Genomic DNA, 13,549 nt, shown 5'->3' on the forward strand with positions numbered 1-13,549 from the left:
TAGGCCGAGGGACAGGGGAGGGGCCCGCCTCCTCGAGTGCTCTGGACGTTGCCGTCAGAAGAGGGTCTGGTCTGTGCCCACGGCTCTGAGCTGGCAGGGCGGGGGTGAGGGGGCACCCCACGTCTGTTGTGGGGTCGTGACCTCCTGATCAGCAGTGGGAGGGCCCCCAGGCTGGAGCACCACGGGAAGAGGCCGCTTCTCTGGGAGGGGACTTTAGGCCTTTTGTTCAGCCATACCCAGCAGGCTGCCTTCCTCACGTGAGGACCGGCCAGCCGCTGAGGCCCCCAAGCTCGCGCGCAGGCCTGAGCACATGCCCTGGAAGGGCAGGGAAAGATGCTCTAGGTTCCCCCACCCCCTGTGATCCGGTGCTGAACCCAGCAGCGCCGGGCAGGGAGGTGGGGGTCCCCGATGTGGAGACAGCACAGGGTGCTTAAGAAACAACGAGTGGGAAAAGGAAGGGTCATTCACTGAGGAAGACCCTCCCCCACCGAGCCAGGCCTGGAGACCTGGGCTCAGGCCTTGGCTGAGGGATTCGAGTTGATTCTTTGCTCCTGGGGCCAGGGAGGCAAAGCTTCATCATTTCTCGCCTGCATCCACCTCCTGCCCCCACCTGCGAGCTCGGTAGCCCCACCTCCATCTGAGGCAGCATAGCTGATGGGGAAACCGAGGCTGGGCTCATGCCACCCATGGCACAATGCCCCCTTTCTGGCCAGACAGACATCCACCTGCTACCCCTGAGCTCCAGCCTTTAAGGGATGCAGAGATGGAGGCAAGGAGGCCACGCAGGCAGAGGGAAGCCATGCGGTAGCTGGCTGGCCCTGAGTGCTGTCTCCGTCTCCACGAGAGGCTCCTGGAGGAGGCACAGCCTGGCAGGGCCCAGGCTCAGCACCCATCTGACACCCACGGACCTCAGAGGCCCACAGTGGTCACGGGCAGCGAGCAGGCCTGGGCAGCTGGGCAGGAAGGCAGTAAAGAGCAGGGCGGGGGTGGGGGGCTGGGGCCAGCTCGCAGAGAACCGCCCTGCCAGGCCCCGGGGGCAACAAGATGGGGACCTGGCTGTGGCCACAGGAGCTTCCCTCACCCACAAGCCAGGTCTCCGCTGTTGGGTCCAGGTGGCACCCATCACCCCTGGGCCCCCCACTGGGGACCTCTGAGAAGCCTTCTGGGCACTGCAAGAAAGTGAGTCCAGCCAACTCTTTCCCTATCCTTCCTGTTTGGAAATGGAGGCGGTAGAGAGGAGGGGCACAGAGAAGGAAGGGCAGGATGCCCTGAGCCCCACCCCCGCTCCCACTGTGTGGTTAGGCCACTGACCGCACAGCAGGAAGGGCGCCTCAGAGAACCCATCCTGCACCCCCACCCCAGCAATCGTGGGAACCAGTCATTGGCATCCCCCGGGGCATCCTGAGGCTGTGGAAGGTCCCCTTCAGAAGGTCCCTCTGGGTGGTGTTCCCAGGAAGGAGGCCAGGTTGGGCCGGCCACACCAGTGCCAGGACCCCCGGGCACAGAGCATCAGGGCCGCCATGGCATCCAGCTGTCCTCCAGGAGGGCAGAAGGCACAGGAGGGGGACCCAGGGTTCCTCCTTGCTCTCCTCTCCACCCCCAGCCTGAGCCCCCCTCCCAGCCCAGAAAGGCTGCCCACCTTCCTGCCACAGCCTCGGGCCGACGCAGCCCTCTGCCTGCCCCCAGGATAACCCGCGCCTCACCGAGGACTTCGTGGCCCACCTGGAGACCGAGCTGGAGCAGTCGCGGCTGCGGGAGACGGAGACGCTGGGGGCCCTGCGGGAGATGCAGGACAAGGTTCTAGACATGGAGAAGGTGCGGCTGGGCAGGCGGGCGGCTGTCGGGGAAACTCTGGGAAGGAGAGCTGGGGCTACTGGGCTCGCTTCGGGAGGGGCATCACCAGCACTAGCCCGAGAGAATGGGCGGCCAGGGGGACCCGTGGGACGTGTCCTGGAGTCAGATCCCCGCTGCCCGGAAGTCCCCGGGCACCTCCCTGGCCCCCTCGTCCCCTGCTTCCCCGCCATGGTCTCCACAGGAGGGTCTGGGCAGATGGGAAGTTGGGCCCCTCACCCCCAGACCCCCCCCAAACCCTGGAGGTACACACACACACACACACACAGGGCACACACGAAGCAGCACGACTCCACGAGGGGCACACTCGCCCTCATGACCAGGCACAGGGCCAGCAGTGCGGTGGCTTCCGTGGGCTTCCAGACAGCCCGACCCACCTGTGTCTCCCCCTGGCCCTGGGTTCCTGGATGGAGGGAGGGGACGGAAGGCCCAGCCCATCAGGGTTGCTCTGCCCCATGGAGACACCACCAAGGGGGCCGACTGGGGGCTGCCCTCTCCTGCCTGCAGCCCTGCAGGGAGCACCAGGCCTCCTGGGTCCCCCCCACCACCTGCTTTCAGTGCTGACTCAGTATTGCAACTCGCACGGAACCGCCAGAAGGGAGGTGCCCTGGCCACCAGAGGGCAGCAGGACCCACTCACACCACAGCGGGAGCCATTCCCCACCCCCTTGAGCCTTTGCTATTTTGGGTCCCCTCCCAGGTGGGGTGTCTGCCACAGCCTTGCATGGGGCCATCGGCCTCTCAGTCCCCATCAGCCAGCCCAGAGCTGGGCTTCCCTCCCTCCACATAGGAGGGCAACGTGCACCCAGTCATCCTGCCGCCCTCCCCCAACTCCCAGTCCCAAACAGGGGTCATGAGGACCTGGTGCAACAAGCTGGATTGTCGTCCAAGAGGCTGGACCACAAATCTCTCATCGCTGAGCCCTTGGGAGGCCAGGACAGGGCCTCGGCTCGCCCTCAGCCTGACCCCAGGGAGAGGGGCTGCCTGGGGGCCCAAATCCACGGTCTCTCAGCTCCTGCTGGGGCAGGGCCCGGGGCTGGTCACGGATCTGATTCCCAGGTGGATAAGTACCTGCCCCGGCCCAGCTGCCTGGTGTGATGGCAGTAACGTTTATGGAGGCCCCATGGTTGTGGGGCTTGCCCTGGGAGAGAGTGGGTGCTGTTATTACACCCATTTCTCAGACGAGCATCTCTGGTTTGCTCTGCTCTGGCCTGGTCCACGTTCCCTGTATTCTGGGGTCCAGGGTGCACCCTCTCCCAGCCGGGCTGCCCAAGGTGGAACTCCAAGGACACGTGGGGCTGGCGGGGGTCTCGGCCCTGCAGGAAGGGCCGCGAGGCTGCGCAGCTGCCCCAGGCGCTGAGCTCTTCTCGCCCCGCAGAGGAACAGCTCGCTGCCCGACGAGAACAACGTGGCGCGGCTGCAGGAGGAGCTGAAGGCGCTCAAGGTGCGGGAGGGCGAGGCCGTGGCCTCGGCGCGGGAGCTGAAGCTGCAGCTGCAGGAGCTCTCGGACACCTGGCAGGTGAGGGCCCAGCCCCGCGCGGCCCCGTGCGCCGGGCTCCCCGGGGGGGCTGACGCCGACCTCGCCCGCCAGGCCCACCTGTCCCGCGGCGGCCGCTGGAAGGAGTCCCCGCGGAAGCTGGTCCTGGGCGAGCTGCAGGACGAGCTGATGAGCGTGCGTCTGCGCGAGGCGCAGGCCCTGGCCGAGGGCCGCGAGCTGCGGCAGCGCGTGGTGGAACTCGAGACGCAGGTGGGCCGCGCCGTCTGCGGGAGGGCTGGGGGGCCGCGGCCTTGGCTCGGCCGTGACCCCGCGCGTCCGCCCGCCCTCCCTCCTCCCCCAGGACCACATCCACCGCAACCTGCTGAACCGCGTGGAGGCGGAGCGCGCGGCGCTGCAGGAGAAGCTGCAGTACCTGGCTGCGCAGAACAAGGGGCTGCAGACGCAGCTCAGCGAAAGCCGCCGCAAGCAGGCCGAGGCCGAGTGCAAGGTGCCCCCTGCCCCGCCTGCCCGCTGCCCTGGCCCCCCCTCGCCCCGCCACGCCGCCTGACCTGCCCTCTCCCCCCAAACCCCAGAGCAAGGAGGAGGTGATGGCCGTGCGCCTGCGGGAGGCGGACAGCATGGCGGCGGTGGCCGAGATGCGGCAGCGCATCGCCGAGCTGGAGATCCAGGTGAACGGCGAGGCCGGGGCCGCGCGCGGGCATTGGGGTGGGGTGGGGCCTGCCGTGACCCCGCGCGCCCTGGCCCGCCCGCAGAGGGAGGAGGGCCGCATCCAGGGCCAGCTGAACCACTCGGACTCGTCGCAGTACATCCGCGAGCTCAAGGACCAGATCGAGGAGCTGAAGGCCGAGGTGAGCGCGGGAGGGGCGGGAGAGCGGGGGAGGGGTGCCTGGCAGCCGATCGGCCCGTGGGAACGTCGCTGCCCGCCCCCAGCGCCCCGGTCCCCGCCCCAGGTGCGGCTGCTGAAGGGCCCGCCGCCCTTCGAGGACCCGCTGGCCTTCGACGGGCTCGGCCTGGCGCGGCACCTGGATGAGGACTCGCTGCCCTCGTCCGACGAGGAGCTGCTCGGCGTGGGCGTGGGCGCCGCGCTGCAGGACTCGCTCTACCCGCTGTCGCCGCGCGACGCGCGCTTCTTCCGCCGTCTCGAGCGGCCGGCCAAGGACAGCGAGGGCAGCTCGGACAGCGACGCCGACGAGCTGGCCGCGCCCTACAGCCAGGGCCTGGACAACTGAGTCCGTGCCCACGCGCCCGGAGGCAGGGGGCCGCCGCCCGCTCCTCCGCCGGCCCGCCGGCCGCGCCTATACTCCGGCCGGCCCCAAGGGCTAGGCCCAGGGCGGCAGGGCGCAGAGGGCAGGGCCGGATCTGAGGATCGGCAGGGTCCCCGGCAGGCCCACCCTCCCCAGCAGTGTTTACCCATCTTGGTGGCACTCCTCCGGGCCCAGTTCCCTGGAGGGTCCGCCCCTTTTAACAGCGAGGGCCCCGGACGACCCAGAGGGCCCAGGACTCGATGGCAGGAAGCCCCCTCCTCCCAGCAGGCCTCCTTCTGGGACAAGGGCGGCCCTGCCAGGAAGGGCCTGGGACCTAGGGAGGCCTGAGGAAGAAAGGGCAGCTCTGGGCTGGACGGAACCCCCCCGCAGTGCCCCTGGGGACCCTTGGCCGCCAGGGACAGATGGCCTGGCTGGGCTTTCCTGCCTGGTGCAGGTGTCATGGCCCCTGCAGCAGAAACCAAAGTCCCCCCTACTGTGCAGGGCCACCTGGGGTGCGTGGCCAGCGGGACCCAGCCCAGGCCTGGGCACTGTCTGTCCCTGCTGCTTGGGGGCCAGAGCAGCTGTGAGGATGTCATGAGACCCCTCTCCCCAGTGCCCCACATCTTCCTCCATGAGATGTCCCATCACCCTGTCTTGGCCAGTGATGGAGGGGCTCCCCCACCCAGGCTAGCCTCCTCTCCAGGGGGGGCCCAGCCTCCACTTCCCTCCTTCCCTGGGTCCCCAGCCCCACCCTCCAGCCAGGGCCAGGCCCCAATGGAGGAGCCTCCCTGTGGTGGCCCCGTGGTCTCTGTGGAGTCAGAGCCAAGAACGGTGCCAAAGTCCAGCGATACCCTAGACCCCTTGCCCCCAGGCCTCATGACCCTCGGGGCTGACCCTCTCGGTGCTCCTGGAGCCTCGAGCCATGTCACAAGCAGTCTCCCTGGCGCCTCCTGGGTGGGGACCCACGCTCAGTCCCCTTCCCTGGTCGCCCACTCCTCAGTGTTACAAAGCCTGGGGACCAGTGTGGGCATCTCGGGCTCTCCCATGTGCCCCCCACACTGCCCACCACCATTTTGCACACTGCCTGTTCACACTCCACATGTCGCCCAGGCGGGAAAGATGGAAAATAAAGTGTATTTACACAGTCACGGAAAGGGGACCCTGAGAGGCGCAGGCCTGGTGGGGGGGGATCGCAAGCAACCGTGGGGCCCCAGCCCCTTGTCCCAGGAAGCAGTGGGGAGGGGAGCTGGCTGTCCTTGCCCTGGGGAGCCTCCCACAGCCTAAGAATCAGGGGGAAAGGTCATAGAAGGCCAGCAGGGGCCAAAGAGGCCGCCAAGTTGGGATGCTCTATGGAGAAGAAAGAAGGGCGTTCGTTGGTTCAGTGTGAGCAGAAGTGTGGGGGTGGGAGAGACAGTATGGGGGACAAATCACAGTGGACCTTGGATGTTAGGCTCACAAATGGACCTCTATAGCGTGGCTCTGGAGATGGGGAGGGCGGGGAGGGGTGGGGGGAGCATGATTTCCTAGCTTGGGCCTCCTGGAGAGACCTGGAGGAATGCGGAGTCTCGGGGCTTCAGGAAGATGCAGGATATGGTAGTGATCATTCAGCACACACTTCCCGAGGCCTTCTGGGTGCTCCGCCTTGTGCCTGGCTCTGAGGGGTCCGCACTGTAGTGGAGGAGACAGACACCGGGGTGGGGGTCGGGGCTGAGCCTGCAGGCTAGTGTGGCAAGTGCCCAATAGACAAATGTGTAGGGAGATCAGGGAAGGCTTCCTGGAGGAGTTGGTGGGTGTCAGAGCCATCTCCAAGGGCAAAAGCAAAAAGGTGAGACAAGGCAGGGACCAGCACAAGGCACCTGATGGCTGTGAAGAAGAAACAGGAGAGAGTGGGCGTGGCCAGACCAGGAAGGGGCTTCTCCAGTCAGGAGCCAGAGTTTGTGCTTTGAACTGAGGGCAGTGGGGAGCCATGGTGGGCTTAAGTGAGGGGGCCACCATCACCTCCTGTGCCCATGGAGTAATTCCACCCCAGCTGGCTCCCCGGGATGGGGCAGGGTCCTGGAGGGACCATCTGAGGTTCTGCCCTGCTCCCTCTTGGTGGCTGGCCTTGAGGCCTCAGCTACCCAGTGTGTCAGGGATCAGCCCTTACCCTTGGGCTTGTCTCAGTGACTGGAAACAAGGAGACCTGGGTCCTCACCAGGTCCCAGTGAGGAAGGGAACCTCTGGAGTTTTCCACCGGACTCGCAGTTTGAGTGAGGGAGCATGCTTCGCCCCGACCCCCAACACTGGCCCCCAGGGGTGGAGGCAGCAGTGGCCACTGGGACGGGACTGATTTCTTCTCAGACCTTAGGCTGGGAGGTGGCCGCGTCTGGGCTGGGGTCAGGCAAGACTTGGTGATCTGTGTCTGACAGAAACCTGGCTACAGGGTGCACTATGGGGACTGGGTGTAGGGGCAGAGACAGTGCTGAGGGGTCCCACTCTGTCCTTTACCCTGCCCTGGGGAGTGTGGCCCCTGCCAGGCCTCCATCATTCTTGGTGTGAAGCAGGAGACCCTCGGAGAGCAAAGAATGGGGGGGCACTTTGGAAGAAAGGCCCCAGCTGGGGCTTGAGGGGTCCAGGGTCAAGGCGACTGGGCTGCAGGAGGAAGGGCAAGGAATTCTGATGAGGGAGACAAGTGAAGACATTGGTTGGCTCTGGTGAGGAGCCTGGGGGGGGGGACACCCTAAGTTGGGGGGAAAGGTGACGCCCATGGGTTGGGAGGCACAGAGGGGCATGGTGAGGACATCTGCAGAGGAGGGGGCAATGTAAAGACTCCCGAGTCTCCCACCCAGCCTTGGGAGAAGCTGCTCCTTCCCTGCAGGCCCCCCAAGGACAAGGAATCCTTGGCAAAGCCTGGCCCAGGAGGACCCTACGCCCCACACCGGGTCTTCCTGACGACCCCGGGCCCAGCTGCAGGCCTGCCTTCTGCGCTACAGCCTCCTCGATGAGCAGAGGGCAGTGCGCGCAGGGTTGGGAGGCCCCGGAGGGAACCCAGATCGCCATCGGTCTCAGGCCGCCCTTCCCTCCCGCACCTCAGGGCCTGCAAGGTAAGGGGGTTGCGCAGTGTGAGGAAGGACCTCAGGAAGGGTCCGCACCCTCGCTTCGGACCCAAGCAAGCCCTCCCCACGTGTCTTCCCCCTCCGCCTGGGAGCGCCGGCTCCCCTGGCCCAGTATAGCTTCTGTGGTTCATCCACGCTGTCCACGCACTGGCTCATCCATCCACTCGGTCACGCGGCCCCACCGGGGCCCCTCCTGCAGTCGCCCACGTTCACGCATGGGGACTCGGCAGCGCCCGGTGCCACCCCAGCCCCGCCTCACGCGCCCCTTATCCTCAGTGGAGAAGGTGCACCGCCAAGCGGTGGGCGGAAAGGCCTTCAGCCAGAGCTACAGCCTGCTCCGCACAGCTGCCAGCTCGGCTTGGGCCTTACCCCTCGCGCCGCCCCGCCCTCTGCTCGGCCCCGGGGAGGCCCCCAGCCCCGGTCCCCGGGGCAACAGCGAGGGCGCACAGACTGCAGTGTCCCGGCTTTATTGCAAACTCGGGCGCGCAGCAGAAGGTACACTGGACATGGGGCGGGGCCTAGGCCGGGGGACGGGGCTCGAGGGGAGGACCAAGGTCAAAACTGTGGGTGGGTCGCGAGCCTGGGCCAAAATTTTAGGGCTCTAGGGGGCTGAGACCGATCCACCTGGAGCCGAACTCCAAGAGGGGAAGGGGGTCTAAGACAGGCGTAACCGGAGGGGCGGGCCCTAAGGCAGGGGTGGATCTGGTGGGCGGGGCTAGGGTCTGGCTCAGTGAAAGGTCTCCACCTCCACCACGGTCCAGTCACCCTGCGGGGAAGCCACGTCGTCCGGGGAGAAGCTGGTGACCGAGGTGATGCTGGCGCGGGACTCGTCCAGGGGAGACAACAGTTCGGCCCAGCGGCCCAGTTCGGCGTCGCTGAGCGCCGTCCGGGTGCCCCCCGCGACGCCGCCACCCCCTGCGCCCCCTGGGCCACCGCCGCTGCCACCCGCGGCACCCTCGGCGGCCGCCAGCAGCAGCGTCCGGCTCAGCAGGTGCTGCACGACGCTCGCCTGCAGCGCCCCCAGCGGCAGCTCGCCCAGGCGCGCCGGCTTCGCGCCGCGGGAGGCCGCCCCCGCCCCCGCCCCCGCCCCCGCCGCCGGCTTCCCACCCCCCGCGCCAGGCCCCGGCCCCGCATCCAGCGCGCCTGGGGCGGGGGTCGCCGACTCGGGCCCTTCAGCCTCGTAGATGGTGCACAGGCCGTCAGCGGAGCCCGACCCGGCAGCAGGAGGCCAAGGCAGGGGCGCTCCTGGGGAGAGAAGAAGGGCCGAGGGAGCCCCCGCCCCTTCCCTTAGCTCCGCCCCCAGGCCAACTGCCCCGCCCCCGGGCCGCGAAGCCTCGCCCCCGACCCCGCCCTCCCGCCATCCCTGGACCTCGCCCCTCCCACAGCCCGGCGGGGTCCGGAGGGCTGCTGACCTTGTGCGCCGCGGACGGCCAGCGGCGGAGCGGGCCCTCGGCTCCAGGCGGCCGGGTGGCAGGCGGCGAGCTCCGCGTCGGCGGGCGGGGAGGCCGCGGCGCCGCCCTCGGGCCCGCTGTCGTAGCCGCGCAGCTCCTCGGGCGTGCTCGTGGCGCTGCTGCTGTGGCCCGCCAGGTCCGGGCCGCTCAGCGTACTGGACGGGCTGCGCGAGGGCGGCGGCGGTGGGCCCGGGGCCAGCGCCAGGGTCAGCCGTGGACCCGGCAGAGGGGCATCGGGACCCGGGGTCGGCGGGCGGCGAAAGGCCTGCAGAGGGGGTGAGGCCGGGGGAGAGGGCGGGGCCTGCAGAGGGGGCGCGGCCAGGGAAGGCGGAGCCTGCGGCGGGGGCGCGGCCAGGGGAGAGGGAGTGGCTTGCAGAGGGAGTGAGGCAGGAAGAGAGGGCGGGGCCTGCAGAGGGGGCAGGGCCAGGGAAGGTGGAGCCTGCGGAGGGGGCGTGGCCAGGGGAGAGGGAGGGGCCTGAAGAGGAGGTGCGGTAGGGGGAGAGGGAGGGGCCTGCAGAGGAGGCAAGGCCAGAGACGGTGAAGCACGCGGAGGGGGCGTGGCCAAGGGAGAGGGTGGGGCTTGCAGAGGAGGTGAGGCAGGGCGAGATGGAGGGGCCTGCAAAGGGGGCGAGGCCAGAGAAGATAGAGCCTGTGGAGGGGGCGTGGCCAGGGGTGAGGGAGGGTCTTGAAGACGGGGCGAGGCCACAGAAGGTTGGGTTTGCAGAGGGAGCATAGCCAGGAAAGAAGGGATGGCCTGCAGAGGGGGTGATCCTGGAGAAGGTGGAGCCTGCAGAGGGGACATGGCCTGAGGAGAGGGAGTGGCCTGCAGAGGTGGTAAGGTCAGGGAAGGTGGGGCCTGTATAGGGGGCAGGGACTGAGGAGAGAGAGGGGCCTGTAGAGGGGGCGTGGTCCTGGAAGGTGGAGTGTGTGGAAGGGGCGTGGCCAGCAGAGAGGGCGGGGCCTGTAGAGGGGGCAGGGTCAGAGGAGAGGGAGTGTCCTGTAGAGGGGACGTGAACAGGGGAGAGGGAGGGGCCTGCAGAGGCGGTGAGGCCAAGGCAGCCGGAGAGCCTAGAGGAGGAGGACCCTGCAGAGAGAGCGTCGTCAGAGGAGAGCGAGAAGCCTGCGGAGGGTCCTGTGTGGGAGATGTAGCCAGTGTATAGGGCGTGGCCTGAAGAGAGGGCGGAGACAGGGAAGGACCGGCCCGCGGAAGGGGCGTGGTCAGAGCGGAAAGGGCCTCCAGACGGGGTGTGGCTAGGGGGGAAGGCGGGTTCCGCAAAGATATTGCTTGAGACAGAGGGGTTTGTAGAGGGGGCGTGGCTGGTGGTAGAGGAGCCGCCAAAGGAGGTGTGGCCAAGGGAGAGGGGACAGTCAGAAGATGGGGCAAGGCCGGAGAAGCCTGGGTGGGGGGCATACTCTGCAGAGGGGGTGACACTGATGGAGAGAATGGAGCCAGAATGGTGGCGGTGGCCAAAGGAGAGGCGGATGCCTCGGGAAAGGATGTACCTAGATGTGCGGGTGGAGCTTGCAAAGGAGGTGTGGCCGGCGGAGAAGGGAGGGTCTGCAGAGAGGGTGGAGCAGAGGGAGAAGGCGGGGCTAGTGGAGGGGGCGTGGCCAAAGGGCAAGTGAGGACCTGGGAAGGGGGCGTGGTCGGTAGAGACAGAGGGAGCGTGTCCGGGAGAGGTGTGGCTGTGACATGGGGAGGCAGTGCGGGCTGTGCAGTCGCACGAGGCGGAGTGGGTGTAGCCAAAGGAGGAGAGAGGCCCTGCCCAGGGTCTGTGCCATTCTTTGGAGGTGTGGCCTGCGGGGGGCGCAGAGCCTGCAGCCCTTTGGACTTGAGCTGCGAGGGGTGCCCCAGAGCCCGGGGTGTTCCACCCAGCGAGGCCCCGGAGCGTGCTGGGGAGGACAGAGGGGTGGCGCTGGAGCCCAGGGGGCGCGAGGCTGGCCTCTGGAGGCCCCCACCAGCGTTGGGTCGCCTCCTGGCGGCGGGGCTCGGCTCCGCGGCGCTGCTCACTGATTTCCTGGGGGCCTCGGTCGGGGGTCGAGGCCGGGCACTTGGAGCTGCCCGGGGGACACCGCCCTCAGCGCCTGCAGCCCGGGACCGACGGGAGATGGCCGGGGAGGGGGCGCTTGGAGTGGGCCCAGAAGAGTCTGGGGACAAAACAGAAGGCCCAAGGGTTACCAATATTACTGAGCTGGTCCCCCTCACTGCCCAGGAACCCCACTCCTCCCCAGGTCACGCACCTCTCCGAGCCCCGGCGCTCAGGGCGCTCCTTCTGGGCGCTTCTGGGGCTTTTCCTCTGGCCACAGGTTCCTCAGCTGGGGGCCGGAGCCCCTTCTGCCCAAGAGGGCCTAGCCTGGGGACAGAAGGGGCCATGCTCAGGGCAGAGCCCCAGCTCCTTCTTTCACCTCCCAAGCCTACACTTTCCCATCTGTGAAATGGGGCATATGCCTTCTCTGTGGACCAATAATGGCTTTCACACAATGTGCGCCCAGCGATCTGCAGGTACTCCCACGCCCCAACTGATGTGTAAAATTAAAGGTTCCAGATAGTGACACTAACCCTGTCTGGGGAACCTGGGGGTGGCGGGGCGTGTTACCTGGCGGTCCCGCTGGCACGCCCCGGGCTAGAGACAGAGACCGGGCTGGAGGTCTTGGCAGGGGTCCGCTCCCCTCTCCCAGCCGCTGGGGCCCTGGAGGCTGCGGGGAGAAGGCCCAGTCAACGCGGTGCCCGGGAAAGGAGGGGGAGGCTGGAGCCTCAGAAGGAAAGGGGGGCAGGAAGATGGGGTCTGAATCGAGGAAAGAGGCTGGGGTACCTGGGCTCCGGGGTCCTGTCCCGGCGCTCCGCGCTGGTCCCACCCGGGGACCAGCCTCTTGGAGAGCGGCTCCCCGGATGCCCCCGGCTCGCTCCGCCAGGGGCCCTCGCCCCGCAGCTGCCGCTGCTCCCAGAACTCGGAGGGCCGCGCTGGTTACTGGAGGAGGGGGTCGAGGAGACCCTGGGGGCCTGGGGGTCGGAAGGCCAGGAGGGCGAGAAGCTGGCGTCCGCGCAGCGGCCCCTGCCCTGGCCTTGTCCCTCTTATCCATCCCGCACCTGAGGAGGAGACAGACCGATCAGCATCCCGGATTCGGGACCGCTACGCTGCCTGCAGGGACCTGGGTCCTGTCACCTCGCTGCCCCTTCCCCAGCGTCGCCACTCATGGGCGCCCAAACCTCGGCCTCGATCCACTTCCCTCCCACTCACCCCTACACCCTCTCACGAGCCCAGCTGCTCATGGTTGTCCCCCAGTCCCACCCCCACCGCCCGCCTCCAGGCCTTGCCTGGTCCAGCCCACCCCCCTCTCTCGCCTCTGCTTCCTTTCAGGACCCCAGATCCACGCCCCACGCCTCGCCCCCTCAGAGACCCAGACGACCAGCCTCGGGGACAAGGGGCGGCCACAGGCTCCGGATGAGGGGGACGGGAGCGCACGCCCGGGTCCCCTCGCCAGACCCGGCGCCCTCCCCGGACCTCCCGGAGGGATGCCGGCACCTGCCGGGAGGAGGAGCGGCCCCGGCTGCCCGCGAACGGGCTCAGGGAAACAAAGAGCCGCGTCCCGAGCCCGTCCCCCTCCCCCAGCCGGCCCCTGGTCCGCGCGGCCCCCTCCACCTGCTGGTGCGGCGCTCACCTCCGGCTCCGGCTCCCGCCGCTCCACACTGGGTCGCCCGGGGTGGGGCTGGGTGGCAGCTCCGCGGCGGCCGCGAGCGGCGGGAAGGCGAGGGGAGGGGGCTGCGGGCGGCGGCGCCGGGAGCCGGGTCCGCCCCTCGACCGCGGGCGGGGGAGACGGGGGCGCGCGCGCGCGATCCAGACCCGGGAGGCGGCGGGAGCGCGCTGGGAATTAGGGAACGCGCGTTGGAGGGAGGGGCGGCTTCTCCGCGGTCCCGCGAAGGCCTGTGTCCGCGGCTGCGCCTGAGGACCCCAGACATCCCACGAGAGGGGGTTCAGGGGGAATCCTTGGGGTCCCTGACCCTGCCTCCCCGCCTACCCGCACACACACACCTGCCCAGGCCCCCCATCCAGCCACCTGGCGACCAAGGCCTGCCTGGACGCGGATAGGCTGGGCCCTGGCAACCAGGGGGCGGGACCATCGCGCCCCGGGCCCAATCTACCAATCCGGCGGATCCGTGTCCTGGTCCCTGTCCCCGCCTTCGCGACCGCGGAAGCCGGGCCCCCCGGGGTCCCTGGGGCCTCCACCCATCTCATATCCGAAGGCTTTTCCCAGACCCCAGAAAACCCCCTACCTGACTGAAGGGAGAACTACTGGGAGAATGCAGCCCTGGGAATTTAGGGGTAGACCCCGGATTTGGGGGAACATAAGGGAAGGATGGGAGGGAGGGAGAGAAGTGAGCCAGCCTTCTGCAGGGTGGGGCACTGCCCCC

The 13,549-nt window shown here is 68.4% G+C and overlaps 2 protein-coding genes across 4 annotated transcripts in view; one reads left to right on the forward strand and one right to left on the reverse strand.

The window, feature by feature from the left end:
• EVI5L (ecotropic viral integration site 5 like) overlaps nt 1–5,740 on the forward strand; it is a 31,100-nt gene extending 25,360 nt beyond the window's left edge. For 2 of the 3 annotated variants that reach the window (XM_087425584.1, XM_087425585.1), the window contains exons 13-19: nt 1,687–1,815; nt 3,229–3,369; nt 3,442–3,597; nt 3,689–3,835; nt 3,921–4,016; nt 4,101–4,196; nt 4,299–5,740. In XM_087425584.1, coding sequence (XP_087281710.1) covers nt 1,687–1,815; nt 3,229–3,369; nt 3,442–3,597; nt 3,689–3,835; nt 3,921–4,016; nt 4,101–4,196; nt 4,299–4,577 — 1,044 coding nt within the window. In that variant the 3' untranslated portion in view covers nt 4,578–5,740. Of the gene's footprint in view, nt 1–1,686; nt 1,816–3,228; nt 3,370–3,441; nt 3,598–3,688; nt 3,836–3,920; nt 4,017–4,100; nt 4,197–4,278 lie in introns of all 3 variants that reach the window. The other variant, XM_087425587.1, reaches the window with a different exon arrangement.
• A 2,213-nt stretch (nt 5,741–7,953) lies between these two features.
• Nucleotides 7,954–13,133, reverse strand: PRR36 (proline rich 36). Its single transcript, XM_087425580.1, has 6 exons — nt 12,799–13,133; nt 11,952–12,226; nt 11,736–11,835; nt 11,380–11,492; nt 9,100–11,286; nt 7,954–8,932 (listed from the first exon to the last, which is right to left on the reverse strand). The coding sequence occupies exons 2-6, from the start codon at nt 12,217–12,219 to the stop codon at nt 8,415–8,417; spliced, it is 3,186 nt and encodes a 1,061-aa protein (XP_087281706.1). The 5' UTR covers nt 12,220–12,226; nt 12,799–13,133; the 3' UTR covers nt 7,954–8,414.
• Between the last annotated feature and the right edge of the window lie 416 nt (nt 13,134–13,549).

Source organism: Ceratotherium simum, chromosome 39 (genome assembly GCF_057802395.1).
Source record: "Ceratotherium simum simum isolate JZ-2026a chromosome 39, ASM5780239v1, whole genome shotgun sequence".
NCBI classification, from domain to species: domain Eukaryota; kingdom Metazoa; phylum Chordata; class Mammalia; order Perissodactyla; family Rhinocerotidae; genus Ceratotherium; species Ceratotherium simum.

What these genes read in the sequence shown, in the direction of transcription:
- PRR36 (XM_087425580.1), bottom strand. Translation starts at nt 12,219, where the DNA reads ATGGATAAGAGGGACAAGGCCAGGGCAGGGGCCGCTGCGCGGACGCCA. An exon ending in CGTGCCAGCGGGACCGCCAG is followed by an intron (nt 11,493 to 11,735) that starts GTAACACGCCCC and finishes TTCTGTCCCCAG; the next exon opens with GCTAGGCCCTCTTGGGCAGA. An exon ending in GAGCGCCGGGGCTCGGAGAG is followed by an intron (nt 11,287 to 11,379) that starts GTGCGTGACCTG and finishes TTTTGTCCCCAG; the next exon opens with ACTCTTCTGGGCCCACTCCA.